We start from the raw sequence: 18,718 nt of genomic DNA, 5'->3' as shown, positions 1-18,718 counted from the left end.
ATTGTCTTTGTTAGGTGCTTTTACATTTGTTATGATAGTTACCTTAATCCTTACTATAAAGCCTGGGAAGTAAGTGGTGTTACTCTTGTTTTTTGTTTTCAGAGCTGTTAGGTAACTAACTTATCCATAGAATACTGTCAGGGAGCCAGGCAGTATTTGGACCTGTTTGCTAGCTAGTACTGCCTTCTGCCACCCTCACTCTGGGGTCTCCCCCAGGTAGGAGAGAAGGAGAATAAAGGGATAATAGGCCCATCACCTTGGTGCAGAAATGTGAAGGTGACAGAAATGTTAAGCAACACTAAATTACATGGAAAGATGGCAAAGATAACTGGTTTTTGGCACTGTGTTCTACCTGCCATTCACTTACTGAAATTCTGTTGTCAGATCTTTCAGAGCCAAGTCCCTTAGAAAAAAGTACAGTGGGACCTCAGTTCATGAACACTTTGTCTGAAGATAATTTGATTTGCAAACAGAAGTGTTTGGCAAAATTTTGTTTTGGTTTGCAAACTCTGGATTGGGTGATGAACAGACTTCAGGCATCTTTCCCACAAAAACATGAATGTGTCCATCTTTTTCAGAATGATGGAATGAAGTAACTTCGTGAACTGAAATGCCACTGTAGTATCCTAGCCATCAGCAGCACAAAGTAAACTGGCATCAGAATCCTAGCTAGATCCCAATTTGAGCATCCCAGATCATGTTGTTTGCATCTTTCTCCCACTTGGACTTGCACTCCTCCTTCCCAGTGCCTTGGGGAGGGCAGAGAAGCTTTGTAATGTTCTTGCACATTTCACAGATTCTCACCATCACAAAAAAGTGTTAGGACAAAGCTCCTGAGTGGGGAGTAGAAGCTTTCCTGGTATCCTTAATGCAGAGCCGTCTGCTCTAAAGACAATGGTGGGTCCCTGGAAGATAAAGGCAGGGTGTGAAATTCATATAAATGCTAATCAGAAAGTCAGAAAAAATGGTATTTGGGGTGAGGAGTAGGAGCAGTGTGTAGGAACAGGAAGTGTGCTCACAGGAGATAGAAATCTACTTAAGAGGTGACAGTAGGAAGGGCATTTTGTAGCTTGGTATTATTCTAGCAGAAGGGAGTTGATTGCCAGCCAGGGAGTTCGGTAAAGATAACTGTGGTTCCATGAATTTTACTTCAGATGTCTAAGTTTCCCATTTATATATGTGTATGTGAATTCATTAGTTTGGCCAGAAATGTTAGTGCCTACCACAAGCCAGACAGTGGCCAAGAATAAAGGTAAGAAATGGTCCCCATGGTTAAAGCACAAACTTTTCCTTCCTGAATCCTAGGTTTAGGCTTTCTATTCTACTTTCTGAAAACTGTAACTTCACTTTTAAATGCTTATGCTCCTAAAATTTACCTGTTTTTACCAGGGATCAAACTTGGGACCTTGCACTTGCAAGGCAGGTGGCAGCACCACTGAGCTAAATCCCCAGCCCCTAAAATTCACCTGTTTTATGGTGCTTGAGTCTACCTCAAGGCCACAGCTCTCCAAGGACAAGGTTTATGTCTTACTTATCTTTGTATTCATGCCACAATTCTTGTCCCCAACACATCTTCAGGCTGTTGGACCTTTGTACAAAATAAAAGTCGACTAATATCTCAAATCCAGATCAAATCAACCTGCTTGTGTTTTTTTTAAACAACCCAGTATGTAGACTCAAGATACAGAATGGCCCTCTTCAACTGTATTAATCCAAGGTCCTCATGAATGTATAGATGTAGGAGGAGAAATTTCTCCTGCCTGTTATTAGAAGAGGGAGGTGCTACCCAGAGGAAATAGTTGTCTTATGGTCATCTTTGTTAATATTTACTGAATACCTCTTCTTAGTGATGTTTAAATGTCTTTTTGCTAATATTTTGCAAGCCTTCTCAGAGCTCTGTAAAATCAGTAGAAAAGAAAAGCCACTAGCAATTTGTACAGCCTCACTCCCTGGTGAGTGGCAGGAACAGGACTGGAACCCGGGACTGTCTCCTGACTACTCATCAGCCCCCTTGTAAGAAAGGGTCATCCTGTAAGAAGGATGATTGAGGGTATCCCAGAACAAAGGAAAGGGATTTATTTATCCTTCCATTGATTATTGAAAAGAGTATTGGTGTCGTTATTTCCAGAATGGCTCCCAGATTGAAGGCAGGGAATCCAAGTATTAGAAAAGTTCTTATGACTACTAAGACTATGTGCCAAATCAGTGGAGGCAAAATTAAGGCAGAGATCCCGCTTTTTCTGAGTCATGAAGGTGACCTTGGACAGAAAATATAATTAAAACACTTTAGTGCATTGATCTGTGTACTTTAAAATAATTTTTGTTATGTGTATTTTAGCATAATTTTAAAAGTTGGAAAAGTATACAATTTTATTTTATAAATTAATTTTTATTTGCTCATAAATTAAGGAGTAATAAACTCTGGGCTCTCTCTCTCTCTCTCTCTCTCTGTGTATATATATAGATATATCTATATATCTATATATATATATATATATATATATTTTTTTTTTTTTTTTTTTTTTTTTTTGGTACCAGGGATCAAATTTGGGACCTTGCGCTTTCGAGGCGGGTGGTGGAACCACTGAGTTAAATCCCCGGCCCCTAAAATATTTTAAATTTTTAATCTAAAAAAAATCTTCTATTATAATCTAATAGAAGAATTAGACCAGTGTTGTCACAGACAGGATACTCATAAAAGTGGGTGCAAATGATCATTTCTTCAACCATCTGTCCATCTGTCCTGTTACAGTAGATACTTTATACCAAGCACTGCGGTAGGTAAAGCATCTTTGCTCCCTAGGAACTTACTGTTAACTCTAATAACATTTTACCTGTGAAAGCTTTTATACCACACTAATATTTTAGGGATAATTAATCCCTTCTTTGTGATTCTACAATCCTTTGCTCATTTAGTACCGGGCAAGGAAGGCACTGGGCTATGAGGTCAAACAAAAGACAGCCTTGGCCCTCAAAGTAATCAGTCTAGTAAAAGGAAAGACTAGTAAATTAATAGCAACAGTACATTATTATCACAGTGAAGCAATACAGGTTAAGTAGTGGTGTCAGGAAGAGATCAGATGGTCAGTGTAATAGCCCATGCTACTACATGGGGATGAGAGTGGTTAGAAAATCTATGACTGCAGTATTGAAAATACTGAAAATAGGTAGGGCTGGGGATTTAGCTGAGTGGTGCCACTGCCTGCCTTGCAAGCACAAGATCTCGAGTTTGATTCCCAGTACCAAACAAGAAAAGAAAATACTGAAAATATATCGATGAGCATGAGACTCACATTAGGAGACACTGTCCTTCTGGTGCCTCTTTAATAGGACATCTCATATTGTACTGTAGTTAATTAACTGGATTTGGCTTCTTTGTAAACTGAGAGCTCTTTGAGATCAGGGACTGTGTTTTATTTTTCTTGTGCTCTCCCTGCACCTAGCATAGTTTCCTGCATATTTTTTTTTTCTTTTGTACTGGGAATCAAAGTTGGGACCTTGTGCTTGCGAGGCAGGCGGTGGCACCACTGAGCTAAATCCCTGGCCCTCCCCTGGATATGTTAATGTCCTATGAATACAGATTACAGAGAATGGTGAGACCAAGTTGGGTGGTAAAGACCGTGGAGCTTAATAATCAGCTGTCAGGCTAGAAATAGCCCCCTATGAGACAGTAGCAGGTATCTTGGCAAGGCCACACAATCACTCTTCTAGAACATATTTAATGCTCAAAGCAGTTCCCAAGATGTGTCATTAATGAAAGCATACAAATTCCTAATGATTGACAATGTCTAAATCCAATCACAAGTGTTTTAGAGGGTCAGTGGGCTTTAAAACAATTGTCTGCTGGGCAGAAGAGATTTTATTTAGTTTGAGACAATGAAGGCAAATAGCTTTTGTCTGAGCAAAAACCATTGGCCTTTAGCATATAGATTTTCATGCATGTCATCAAAGAGTAGATGCAACTTGAAACTGAAGGGGGGAGTCTGTGTGATTGCTGATTCCTGGCAGAGACTAATGTTCACTTATCATTCTCTTCAGCTAAACTAGTCTGACCAGAGGGTAACACTAATTGACTCATCCTCTGGATACATATATATATTTAAATTAGCGTAGTACAGAGGCAACAAGGGTGAATCCTCAACTGGGAATGGAAGACCTAATGTTGATTCCCAGCTTTATGGGTAACTGGTTAGGAGACAGTTTCCATTAAACTTTCCTGACTTAATCAGTTGCAAAGATTAAAATATTGTCAGTAAATATTTGAACAACTTTTCTTTGCTAGGAACTGTATTAGGTGAGTAGGGAGACTTCCCCTCCCACTCCCATTGTGAGGCTTTGAATCAGTTGGGGAAGATAGCTATATAAACGAATTATTACAAATAGATAATTCAAATGTGTTAGGTGCCACCAGGGAGAATGACATGATGTGTTGCAAAGGAGAGTGTGGGTAGGAAGGTGGGAAACCTGGACAATTTTGAAGTTTCTGAAAGATCTCCCCTGAGGAAATGGTGCTGTTTCTAAACTGGTAAATGTGTAACATGTGAAATCTGTACAGTTAAAAGGGAAATTATTGTTGCTGATTTTACATCTCAAGGCCCTGTGTGATTTTCTCTATACCCAAAGGTCTCTCTGGAGTACAGTTCTTTCAGTTATAAGCAGAGAAATTGGATGTGAGAAGTAATTTTCCCTCTTTGTTATTAATACCATCAGTTACTATGTTTTAGAACTAGCAGATGACTTTAGAAAAGTGAACTTTCAGCAGGCTGCATATTATTAACCCCCCTTTTACAGAAACAACTGAAGTTCAAAGAGATCAAGTTACATGCTCAAAGTCATGGAGCTCAAGAATGTTGGAAGGAAATTATTTTTTGTCTGCCATGGCATTGTCCTATTTTCATTAACAGAGATAATACCTTGTTATGTTTGTTAGAATTTTGAACTGGAAAGGTTGGTGAGATTGGATTTTCTCCCTCTTTGATTGTTGACTAAAATACCAGTGGCCACAGACTGACAACCTGCTCTGTATGACAACTTTATAATACAGTCTTACAGTTAAGAGCCCAGTACTGGGGACCACAGTACCTGGGTCAATTGTCTGCTGGACACTGAGCCAGTTAATTAATCTCTCTGTGCTTTGTTTTCCTCATATGAGAAATGGGTATTGTAATAGTACCTATGTCATAGTATTATCATGGGGATTGAATTACAGCATATAAAGTGCTTAAAGTGGAGCTTGGGACATAATAAATGCTCGATAAGTTTTATTTGCTTTAGAAATGAGGGAACTTTTAAATAGCAAAGAAAAAAAACCCCTAAAAAATATGCCTTTTTTCCTAACCAGAAACACTTAATAATAACACATTGTAAGTGCTTTATTTAGCACAGAAAATAACCATAAAATTATTTGGGTGAAAGTAGTTCTATGTAAAAGCTAAAGCAAGGCAATGCTCTTTTATTTTATGCTTTTCCAACCTGATCCTTCTCTGATGCCTTTGCAGCTCCAGATCTGGGACACTGCAGGTCAAGAGAGATTTCGGTCCATTACCCAGAGCTATTACCGAAGCGCCAATGCCCTGATCCTTACCTATGACATTACCTGTGAGGAATCCTTCCGTTGCCTTCCTGAGTGGCTGCGGGAGATAGAACAATATGCTAGCAACAAGGTCATCACTGTGTTAGTAGGTATGTAAGGACTAATGAGGAAGGAAATTGATTTGTGGGCATCAGAAAATTAATAATTACATAATGCCTGTGCCTTCGTACTTTCCAAGAATATAGTCTCTAACTAAAAATATCATATAGTCAACATTCAGTTCTTTTGTAATTGAAGAGAATATGAAATAGGTTCTGTTTCATGGTGATGGTTTAGATGAATGAAGTAGAAAACATTGCTGATTGTATTTTCTATAAACATAGGCACTAAGGGAGAAGTTGCATGGTCATGAAAGTTATATGAGTTACTATATATGTATATATATATATATATATATATATATATATTTTTGGTATCGGGGCTCGAACTCAGGTCCTTGCACTTACGCAGCAGGCAGTGAAACCACTGAGCTAAATCCCCAGCCCCTGAATTACTATATATTTTAAAACATCTAGTTATATGATAATAAAAACTGCTAGTGTAAAAGTAAAATGTATCTTTTAAGTTGATAATGAATTTATTATTGAAGCAATAGTTTATTACCTAAAAAAACAGACTTTGGTTCACTTTTTCCCCTGCTTACATTTATGTTGATTTTAGAAATTATGTGCTTCAGAAAGAATCTACTCAGGGAAATGCTGCTGTTTGTTGCATCTTGTAGGAGGATACAACCTGTTTACTTTGGGGAAGGGGTAGAAAATAATCCTGGATTTTCTATGGTGACAAATACACCCATTAAAAGTGCAATTGCGGGCCAGGGATTTAGCTCAGTGGTTCCGGTGCCTGCCTGGCAAGCACAAGGTCCCGAGTTCAATCCCCGGTACCAAAAAAAAAAAGCTGCAGTTGCAGTAAACCAGATCAATAAAACCTTCTCTAGTTGTGATTGAAAAGTGTTGTAAAACTATATAATTGTTAAAATGTTTTCCTCCTAGGAATTTGCTACGTAGTCTAATAAGACTTGAATTTTGGAAGTATGAGTAGAGAACCTTAGAAACATTAAGTTACAAATTATGGCTGACACTAAGTGAAATGAACATTTTACAGTAAGCATTGTAACTTGTATTTATGTGTCAGTAGACATACTAAGAACTTTATATATCATGATCCCTGATTTACAGGTGAGAAACCCAAGGCTTAGAGATGTGAAATTCTTTGTCCCAGGTCATACAGTGTGTAACTCCTCATGTCCTCTACTTGTCCAGTTGTAACATGCTACTTTATAACGAATTATTACTTTCCTTCAGGTTGGGTATCTGCCTCTTTATAAGCTAGTGCACCATGCCCAGTCTAAAGCACCCTTGTGTTCAGTGGTGAACCTTTGACATTGAAGCATTTCAAAGCCCTCAACTCTAGACTTATGCTTTCGTTATGTTTCACAGAAAGCCCCTGAGAAATTGGGCCAAAGCATGACTACTTGGGATTTTATCTAAGAAAGTTAAATGAAGATTTGAGGGGAGATAATTAGTTCAATATGAAATATGCATTGACTGTATAAAAAATCTTTTAGTATAGAGAATTTCAAACATAAGTAGAGTCCCCAGGTACAGATCTCTCACTGTCTCTCTTTTGTAGTAATGAACCTCTTGCATGCTTTGCAAGCTACATCCTCAGCCCCCATGTACCTGTCTCTCAGCTTCAACAATTATCAAATAACTCATGGGCAGTCATATTTTTATCTGTTCTCCATCTATTCAGTTCATCTTTCTCACCCAGATTATATTGAAGGAAGTTTCATGTATCTCTAAAATATAAACTTAAAAAAAAAAAGAAAATCTAACCACGATGCCATTTTCACACCTAAAAAGTATTAACAATTCCTTAGCAGCCTCAAAAATTCAGATTTCCTGATCGAGTCATAATTTTTTAAAGTTTCAAAACAAGGTTCAAAATTCATGTGGTACTTCATAGTTACAACTGTCAATTCTCCTTTCATCTTTATGCATATTCCCCCTCTGTATTTTCTTTCTTGAAATTTGTTAAAGCATTTGTTTGTCCCATAGAATTTACAAGTCTAAACTCTGATATTGTACCCTTGTGGTGTCATTTGACATATCCTTTTATTACCTGTTATTTTTTGCAGATTTTTAGATAAATTTAGATAGCTGATGAAATTCAGGGTTTTTGTTTTTAGCAAAAATACTCCACATATGGTATTTCAGGTACAATTCTCATAGCACAAGTAAGAAGAATGCTTGATTATTTTTTATCACTTTTCAAGGTGATGAGTTGATTCATTAGGATCTTCTAAAAGTAACTATAGGAATTTGTTTATATTTTAATGTAATATGAACTTATAGACCTAGATATTCAGTGTATTCTAATCCTTAGCAGTTATTAATATTGATGCATCAGTTCCAACTTTCATAGTACAAGCTTCTTCAAATGGGCTCCTGAGTCCTTTTTACATGATCTATTGAATAGCTGATAATTTTCTTGCTTTGCGGAATGACAAGAATTCCATCTATATCTCATGCATTTCCTGCCCCAGACCTGGAATTAACCATTTTTTAAAGAAGTGCTGTTTCTTTTTAATGGGAAGTTTAGAGGACTCAGTCTACCCTGACTGGTCAATTGGTCATTCTTATTAGGCTTTTCAGAGGAGAGAACTGGTATATATATGTGTATATGGTAAAAATATAGCATCCACAAGAAGTTTGATTTATTAGGTTCTACTAAGTGTCCTGACTCACAAGACTACCACAGCTATATTTGGGATCACGTTCACTTAGAAGGTACAGGACAACAAATCTGGCTTAATAACAGGTCAGAATGAACCAGGCCACCCCCCCCCCCTTTTTTTTTTTTGGTACCAGGGATTGAACTCAGGAAATTGCACTTGTGAGGCAGGGGCAGTACCACTGAACTAAATTCCCGGCCTTAGCACCCTCTTCACTGCAAGTCCTTGTAGCTCATGGTAGTCCATGTAGCTTCCCAGGACCCTCTCTTTTCCTGAACAAATTAGGTATCACTTAGGTAAGTGCAGGATCTGCCCCGGACAGGAAGCCTCAGTGCTCTCCAGGAGCCATCATCTCTTATAACAGCTCCATAGGCGAAACTTTCAGGATTTCTTTAAGTGAAGAATCTGCATACTCAGGGAAGCCTAAAGTTGTGGAGTTCCATTAGGCATTTATAATTCATACATAGAACTCTCAGGCCAGAGTAATTTAGCAGTCAGGTCATTTAAGCAGTGTTGCCAGGTAACACAGTTGACATATCACCTTTGTAAGGTATCCTGGAGAGTAGAGATAGAAAACATTTTAAAGATAAAATATACCCTGAATTATTCATACTGATTCTTCCATTTATAATTCAGGACTGTAGAAATTTTACTTCATTAATCATATTTCTGTATTTCTTCTTTGTCATGCCAAAAATCCTAGTTCCCAGCACACCACCATAATTACTCATTTGCTTTATCTTGTAATATTTGTACACATATAATAGCTTCATAATAACTATACCAACACTCTACCACCAAAACAATGAAAGAGTTCACGACATTTTCCTTCAGTTCTTTTTTGTCCTTAATGTATATCTTTAAGGATACATGGCAAATTACCACATCTAAATTTATGTGAAATACTTCTGCGCTTATTCCACTACATGATAAACATATTTAATTTTGGTTTCAATTTTCAAGAATTGCTTTTTAAAGATTAATTTTGTATTAATTGTATAATTATTGTAAATTATATAAAATTCTATAAGTGTCTGAAGTAAAACATATAGAAGAAAGTATATTGAAGGGTTCTGGTTTCTACTTTTATCCCCTCAATGCTGATTCTTTTGTAGGTCATCATTATCTTTTAAATTAAGATTTTGGTTTATTTTTCCCCAAGAAAAGAAGCAGCAAATAAATGTATGTGTGTGTATTCTTAGTTGTAAATTACATTTATTTTTTTCTGCTTAACAATATTATCCGTGTTCTCATTTCATGTCTGTATGTAAAAATACTCTTTATTGCTTTTTCCAGGGGCAGATACTTCACTGTGTGGATGTTTGATGGTTCAATCAGCTAGTCCCTATTAGTGGGCATTTGGGTTGTTTCCAGTTCTTTGCCATTATAAATGGCACACTGATATTTTAAAATAATCACTTCAATAATTATAGTTATTTGCTTTGCTTTATTCACCCATCTATCTGGTTTGATTTCAGATCTAGAATTGAATTTTGATGCTTTTTGATCCTGAAAAAGGTCAAGTAATGAGTTTCTTGCTTTTACCACTCTTACAGGCAACAAGATTGACCTGGCTGAAAGGAGAGAGGTCTCCCAGCAGAGAGCTGAAGAATTCTCAGAAGCTCAGGACATGTATTATCTAGAGACCTCAGCCAAAGAATCTGATAATGTGGAGAAACTCTTCCTTGACTTAGCATGCCGACTCATCAGTGAGGCCAGACAGAACACACTGGTGAACAATGTATCCTCACCTTTACCTGGAGAGGGGAAAAGCATCAGCTATTTGACTTGTTGTAATTTCAACTAAAGGCTGAAGTGAGGAAAAGCAAAAGGAATCAGCAGCTGCCCTGATAGGCCACAAGTTGCTGGAGAGATCTGGCGATGACTGTGGCTCCGGCTCTCGGACCTTCTGACTCCTGTGGGCTCCTGAGCTTACAAAGCGTGGCAGGCTAAGGGCCTTGTCCACAGGCCAGCATTAGCAGAACACATAATGGTTTTACCCTTTTGCAGTCTGGAGTTGGAGCAAGGAGAAAATTGCACTAGGCACTCCATGATCTGCAGAGCATGTTGCTTTTGTTTTTTTAATAAGCAAGTAAAAGCGCATTCCTGACACAGCCCAGGGGGAAATGTACTGTAGGGATCCCTCCTGCACGTTAGTGGGTGCATGTGGGGCTGTTGTTCAAGGGCTTCAGTGGTAATCTTCTAGTGGCCCTGGTGTTCTTGTCTACCAGATAAACCAAAACTGGGAAGGCAAGTACTGTCTCTATGGTGCATATTGATGACCCCATGGAGATTTTGAAAAGTGTTACTTCTTTTGTCCACAGGCACTTTCAAAAACTTTGGGATGTAAAACTGAAATGAAACCTTTACCCGTGACCAACAGTAACAATCATTGTTTTAATAATATGTATAAGCTCCATGACTCCTTTTGGTGCTAATGATTCCACTATTTCACAGACCAAACATTTTAGTATAACAAATGTCCTTAAATGTATTACCTAGAAATAAAAAAATAAGGAAGTCCATGAATCAGAACTCTTTTTCAAAGTCTCATTACTACCTTTTCTAGGATAGATTTGTTGGAAAAGACAATACTTTTTCTTTCATGTTCCCCTTTAAATCTCTTCTTTAAATTTTCTTCTATTCTCTCATCTTTCCTGACCTTTAAGTAAACAAAAGTTTGAAAAATGAAAAAAATACAAATGGTTGGCATTCTAAAATAAAAGATTAGTTCTAAGGAGTAGTATGGCAAAACAGACCAGATATGACCAAATACTGTGGATTAATGGACTGCAAAGCAGGGTTCCAAGCAGAGCACAGTCCTTGATAACAGGTCACATCTTTTACTTCCTGGTACTAGCCTTCTTGGGTAAACCAAGTCTTAGGATTTTATAGGTATTTTTAGTATGATAAGTGAGAATAGCAGCAGATGAAAAGTCTCACAAATAATTTTTGTATCTTCAATAACCTTAGAAAAATTCTGCTTGTAGAAGCAGGTTGAGCTGTCATTTATCATCTCTTTATAATGTTACTCTCAGACTCATGACCATACATGGTTTCCTGCTTCTTTCTCTTTTCCTCTCTTTCCTGGTCTCTCCTTTTGGTCCTTCTTTTCTTTTTCCCTGCCCTCCTGCTTCCCTCCCATCTTGATTCGCATGCATTACTGCAAATCTCCAATTCAAATGGAGGTATATATGCCTTTTCTTAGCCAATTTTAAAACAGGATCAAAGTGGAAGATATTTTGTTGAATATGTGTTCCTGTTTCTTCAGTGCCATACTTTGAATTCTTCCAATTTGTTCACTGATATAAATCCAAATTGGGAAAACAATTAAACCTGTATGCCGTTGATGCTGTCAGATGTTTCTGTAGCCTGCTGCTTAGCATAAGTGGGGGGTGAGTAGTAGAGTTTGGATGTGATATGTAATTCTGCTGTTGCTGTAGATGGTGACAGTATTGGACCTGACACATTGGTATCTGAAAGCTATTTAATTGTAAAGTAATGAGTTATACAGTTCACAGTACTGATAAAACATTTCTAACTTTTCTCTAGCAGATTTCAGAATGACCAACCTCTTACACAGGGGATTATATATATTGTTTAGGGACTGATACATCTAATTGGCCTCACTGTGTTTTTCCTGGTTGTATGGGAAAGAGGAAAGAGATCCCAGAAGTTTGAATTATCTCTTTTAGAATCTCTATAGGAAAGAAAAATCATCTTAATAAAAGTGAAAAATAATTTATAATTATTATTGCTTTTCCTTCCCCATCTTTTCCACTAAGCCAACAGCTAAAGGTATCAGAAAATAATTTAATCAAGTGAGCAGAAAGAACTGAGGAAATTTTTTAGACAGGAAATGTCCTGAAATTTAGATTTATTACCTTTCTTTAGGGCAAAAATCCAGTGTGCTCACCACAGGATGACCCGTTTGTTTCACAGCAGCAAGTATGTTAAAAACAAAGTTGCTTTGTGAATTTAAGAGAAGAGGGCTTTGTTAGATTGAATTAATTAGTTCCATAATAATAGCTTCAAGGCCACACTTGTCTATGGAATTCTTACACTCCAAGGCTTATCTCCCTCTGTCTTTGGGCATACCCACAAAGGGGTTAGAGAGCTCCTGGCCCCTTAATTCTGTTACTCTTTCTAGTCATTCTGTAGCTTACAGTCACCCACCCATGGCTCATCTGAAGGGACTCATGAGAATGTTAGGCTTTGTTCCTTTTTTTTCTTTTTTTTTGGCGGGGGGGCTGGGAATCAAACAGAGGGCCTTGCGCCTGCCAGGCAGGCATGGTGTCACTGAGCTACATCCCTAGCCCCTGTTCTTTTTTTTCTTAGTTACATGAATTTCAGATTCGGCTTTATGGACATTTGCCCATTGACGTATCTCAATCTTGACAACAAACCCTAACAATATTGTAGGTGCAATATAGGCTAAATAAATGATCTTGTGCCAAGAAAGGCTTTTGTTGATTAAATAGAAATTCCTTCAAGTAGTACTTGTGAAAGGACACTAAATGATGTCATCTTAACCAAAGCCAGGACCTAAACCTCTTGGTTCTTTATTGTCAGGGCAATATTTGTGGAGATGAGCCTTCTTTAGATAAAAACAAATTCTAGTGGATGAAAAATGAGTCGCTTTATCATAATTTAGTTGGGCTTGATCTGACAAACCATTATAGTCCATGTCTTCCTCTATTTGGGGTGTGATCTTTTAAAAAAGTTATTAAATATATGGCAAAACATTGTTCAGATTCAGTGAAAACACATTCAGATTATAGAGTAAGGGTTGAGAAATCATGTAATTTGCTGATATTAATGATATTATGGCTTTGTACATTTACCTTCAAAGGATTTTATGCTTTCTTCTTTGCCTATTTAAGGTTGTAGGTTCCTTTATACTTTTATTAGATCTGTTGAATTATATTAGCATTTTTTTATTATATAGAGCCAATTTTCTTTTCTGTAGATTATTTAAGTTAAGCCTTTGGCTTTTTGTGACCTTTCTTTCCCCTTTCTCTACTAGTTGTTTTATGTTAACATCTCTCCCTGAGTAAAGTGGTAAGAAAATAACTAAAAATGAGACTCAAGTGGATTGACTTGATAGTGTGTCAAATTTGGATTTAGTTTGGTAAAGTGGAAACCACTGAGCAAAATAAGGTCTTTGGATTTGGTTATTTTAAGGAGTTTAGACTTGAAGGAAGGGAGCAGATTCAACAGAGGACTGAATTCTGTATCTTTCTTCTCCTGTTGAACATATGTCTTGGGAGGACCCTATGACTCCATAGTGTAAGGTCAATGATTTACTTCACCTACCCTTTAAATAATCCCATAATGCCTCCAGGCCTAGCATCAAATTTTAGTTAATAACTCATTCTGAATAAATATCAGATGTAAACTATTTTGAACTGTTCTTCTGATTAAAGTGAAACAATTTTAAAAACTAAACCAGAATGAGATGTCATAATCATCAGGCCAATGGCTTTAAAGGTAGATATTTCTTAATCCTATAGAATTCTGTACTTTATGGTGATAAATGCTTATGGATTACTTCCTCATCTGGAAGAGCTCTTAGGGTTAGTCATTTCTTTTTTCCAAAAAAATTTTTGGTACTGTTGTTTAAATGAAGTTGTTTGCTTACTTTTCTCATGGTCCTGACAAGTGTGTTTTGATAAAATAATACTAATGAGATTTAGCTAATCAGAAGCAATGAACATTTACAACTTGCCCTTTTGACAACATATATTCCACTTATGCAGTATAGTTAAATAGTCATTTAGGAATAAAGGAAGATGTATGTTCTTTCTTTTTGGATTTCATTTCTGATGTGAGCCTGTTTGTGTTAGAAAGGAAAGCTGTCTTCCCTTGTATTATATACACTGTTAATTTCTTTGTACTCAATTATTCCTTCAGACCACTAATATAGTAATGTTAAGGGAGATGGCACTTCATCTCCTTTCATAAGCCCCCTGGGGTTGGAATGTTACACTCATTCCTGGGCTATACATTGAAATTAAAAACAAATTGAGGCATAATAGCAATTTAAAGATATTTGAAAAATACAGGAAAGATTTTGTGAGACTTAATCTGGGACAAGGGAATACAACAAGTACATTACAGGAAGATGCTGTGTAGCTCAAAGAGGTGGAATGAGGCTCACTGAATAGATGACATAGAGCAACAAGCTTAGGCTTCATATCAGAAAGAACCTTCTCAAAAAGGTTCTCATGAAAAGGATCATCTCAAAGAATAGCCTCTATCAAGCAGAGCATAGAAAAGAATTTGGCAAAGAGGATGTGGAGAAGATGCAAGCATTGGCTGGGGATTGGACTGCATGGCTTATTAACTTAAAATTTCATATTGCAGTACTTTGTCCCTCATAACATGTTCAATTAAGTATCTGCTGGCCCACAGCTACTAATTTTTTAAAAAGGGATTTGCTGTCCTGCCACAGATGCCCCCACCTTCCAAGGAAGAAGTAGGTTATTAGGCCAAGAGACTGGCCTGTTAGTATGCCATAAACTGGGGTTGCTTTGTCAGTCCATTCAATGTCCTGAAGTCATCACAAACTATTTCCTGAGTTTTAAAAAAGGCATCATTTTAGTAGAAGTTAAATGAAAAATAAGAAGATAGATTATGTAAAGGTGCAAATTTCCAATGATGAATGTCATTATATTGTATATCTAAAATGTACCAATAAAATTAATTAAAAAAGAAGGTAAATGAAATAATAAAAATTATTCACCTCAGTTTAAAGAATAATGATATCTCTTTGGGATAGGCTTTTTTTGGCAGAGCAGAACCTTTCATTAAAGATCCTACAAATACACCAACATGATGTTTTTACAGCTCCCATGAGACAGGCTGGTAGATTACTGACATAAAGCGGTCCTCAAGATTTATTTTAGAAAACTGAATGACATTTGGTGGGTTTCCTTCATCCTCTTGAGAAAGTGCATTTAAAAGAATTGAATCTAAATTGTTTCATGTAGAAAGTAATAAAACAGGTACAGTACTTGATTTTTTTTTTTTATCACAGGACTGGGGAATCAAACCCAGGGCCTTGCCCACACTAGGCAAGCTCTGCAGCTGAGCACTATAACTGAACTATATTCCCAGCCCCTAGAGTTTTGAATTAAAAATGAGAATCTATGAGCAATTTTTGCTAATAAAGCCCATGATCAAAATGATTCCACCTGCAAAATAATTTCCATTCTTCAGTGATAAATGGTCTTCATTAGTCTTTTTTAAAAAAAGTTATCAGTCTGAATCCATATGGGGAGAAACATACTTGAGTTTGGGTGAGACCTGCTCTGACTCCTTTGGATAAGAGTCACATTACAAAGGCTAGTCACATCACTTTTTGGATTCCCTGAAGTTGTATGAGTCAAAATTTTATTTTCCCACCAATTTAAAGAATTTTTGGAGATTCTGTTTTCTTTTTTTTGTTAATTTTATTGGTACATTTTAGGTATACAATATGATGACATTCATCATTGGAAATTTGTACCTTTATATAATCTCTCTTGGTTCTTACTTTTTCCCCATTCCCTTGCCCTCCCTTCAAACCCTCCATCCCTCCCTATTTACAAAGACTGTTTCCATTTTTTCATTTTCTTATATTCCATTCCCTTCTTTACTTTCCCCTACTCCTCCCACTTCCCCTTCCCCTTTGCCCTTTTTCTTCCTATTTCATATTATCTATTATACCTTTCAGTCCTTATTTACACTTTCAGTTTCTCACACTAGAGAAACTATTCAGTATTTACACATGTGTGTCCTATTTATTTCACTTAAGAATATTGCCTCAATGTGGATCCATTTAGCTATAAATGTCTCTAATTTCTCATTTTTTATGACTGAGTAGTACTCCATTTTATTAAAAAACCACATTTTCTTTATCCAGTCTCCAGTTGATGGGCAATTGGGCTTTTTCCAAGTTTTAGCTATTAAAAATTGTGCTGCTATGAACATGGGTGCACATATATCACTGTGGTATGATTCTTTTAATTCTTTGGGGAAGATAACCATCAGGGGAATAGCTGGGTCAAATGGAACTTCAAGTCCTAGTTCTTTGAGGTATCCCCATACTGATTTCCACAGTGGTTGCACCAGTCGACATTCCCACCAGCAGTGGAGCAGGGTTCCTCTTTCCCCACAGCCCCGCCAGCATTTGTTATTGGCTGATTTTATGATAGCAGCCATTCTTTCTGGGGTGAGGTGGAATCTCAGCATTGTTTTCATCTGCATGGAGATTCTGTTTTCTAGTGCTTGGTGTAACCTTTGGTAGATGATGCCTGACATTGCACAGAGTGATCCAGGGAGATGGATAGAAGGGCAGACACTAGGTTGCACAAACTGTGACTTTAGGCAAAGCACAGTATTTTAAGCATCAGTTTTCTCATCTGTGAGACAGACTTGTCAGGATTATTGCAAAATTCAATTAAATAAATTGAAAGTACAATGCTCAGTATACAGTAAGGATGTCAATCTCAGTTCTTATTTGGAGGTGGATATGGTGGCAGGCACATGTTGTTCCTGCTGTTTGGGAGGCAAAAGTGGGAGGATCATTTTGAGACCAGCTTGGGCTACACAGCAAGATGCCATCTCAAAAAAAAAAAAAAGATTTTGGATAATCTGGTACAAACATAGATTCTTGAGGAAGAAAAGAAAAATCTTCCTGGCTTCAAAGAAAAGAATTCCACTTTTGGAAGGGTTTCTTAACAGGAAGTCATTTAATTTGCTTTGGGGCATTACTGTCATTCCCCCAGTTCCTTTACATACTTCTGGAAAAATTCTGTCTCTCTCTCTCTCCCTCTCTCTCTCCCTCCCCTCTCTCGTGTCTCTCTCTCGGCAATTCCAGGGTTGTAAACTCTTTATTATCAGGAAACTTAATCTGAGAACTGAAATACCTCACAGTGCATTTAAACCTCTTTCTTCTTGATCCCATTCTCCATGAGAAGAAAAATGGTTGATTTCTACTTTTTTCAGGAGCCACATTTGCCACTTATTAATTGCAATTTTGCCTATTTTTAAAAAAAGTAATAGGAAAAGCCCATTAAGTTGATAATCATCATTCCCTTGGTAAATGTCTGGACAGATAGTATTTATTAGCTCTTAAATTTTTTACTGGTATTTGATTTACATCATAATTTTACTGTTGAGCAACTCTTCAATTACAGATGTATTTTTTTTCCTTAGCTATAACATATAATTGATAATGAAATATGCTCCTGAAGAATAATTCTGATTGTGTGGCTCTTGTTTCCATCCTTTGGTAAAAATGGAATCATGACTCCTACTTATCCGATATGGTTCTAGAATTTAATTTCATATGTGGTGTTATTTGATGAATGTAATTACCCAAACCTTACCCCCCATTCTACCTGTGCATTACATTCTGAAATAAAAATTGGAGTACCAAATGCCTAATTAAGCAAAATTTCATGTACCAAATAGCAAAAGATAAGAATATGATCAGAGTAACTTACTGGTTGGCCCAACAGTGCACAGCTTTTGTTTAAATTTGCATGGTTATGTCTGGATTAGCTAACAGTAAACTTGACAAGCCCTCTGAAAAACAGCTGCTAAACATATTGCTTTCTGGAATGTAATCATTAGGAATAAATATTCTCTTGTTCTACTTAATTACAGAATGCTGGTGGAACTTTCTTGTAGACTATTTGACAATGAATGTCAACTCGTTTACTATAAAAATTGTTGTAATTGCTATAAATTCTCTTATTCCTTGAAGACTTGTTGGGGCTCTCATGTCTCTGTTGTAGATAACATCAAATGACTGGAATTCTGGCTTTGAATATCTATGCAAAGAAGCGTATTCTAGACTTACCAGATGGTTGGACCTCCTTTGATGGTTGGTATACAAAGAAGCTACATAAATGTATTTGAACTAGTGCATGAGTAAAATTGCTGTTTTCAGCAAAAATTTAAAAAACAAAAAATGCTCAAAATTTCAGCTAATAAAGAGTTAAGAGACAGTTTTTGATAATCTAAAGGGGAAAAAAAGTGTGCCCCATATGTATTGTTGCTCACACTTTAATGCATGACTTTTAGTATAGGGATGAAATAAAATGCAAAAAAATATAATTCTGGAGATCTCAGCGGCTAGTTAAAATATTTAGAGATGCTGCTTTATGAGAGAATCTAGAGAATCCTTAATTTCCCCTCTTTTCCTGTCTCTACTAAAACATGGATCTTTAACATACAGTTTTAACACACAGGTTAATTATTGAGTTTTATAAACTCAATTCTTAATCTTTGGCTATTGGTTTTATGCATAGGATCTCAGTAAAATCTGATATCAGTATATAAAATCTAAGTATCGGCTTCAGTATAAGCATAGTACTTGATTTTAAATGTTAATATGC

General features: G+C 36.7%; 1 protein-coding gene across 2 annotated transcripts in view; it reads left to right on the top strand.

Annotated features, from left to right (window-relative positions):
• Positions 1-17,978, top strand: part of Rab30 (RAB30, member RAS oncogene family) — a 107,108-nt gene extending 89,130 nt beyond the window's left edge. For both annotated transcript variants that reach the window (XM_021247148.2, XM_087212242.1), the window contains exons 4-5: positions 5,499-5,682; positions 9,887-17,978. In XM_021247148.2, coding sequence (XP_021102807.1) covers positions 5,499-5,682; positions 9,887-10,137 — 435 coding nt within the window. In that variant the 3' untranslated portion in view covers positions 10,138-17,978. The remainder of the gene's footprint in view (positions 1-5,498; positions 5,683-9,886) is intronic.
• Positions 17,979-18,718: the final 740 nt, after the last annotated feature.

This window comes from Heterocephalus glaber, unplaced genomic scaffold (genome assembly GCF_053883595.1).
Source record: "Heterocephalus glaber isolate CG9 unplaced genomic scaffold, H.glaber_assembly_v1.0 deba00001429, whole genome shotgun sequence".
In the NCBI taxonomy this organism is placed as follows: domain Eukaryota; kingdom Metazoa; phylum Chordata; class Mammalia; order Rodentia; family Bathyergidae; genus Heterocephalus; species Heterocephalus glaber.
The sequence above is the reverse complement of the archived record's forward strand: the minus strand, read 5'-3'. Positions and strand labels throughout refer to the sequence as shown.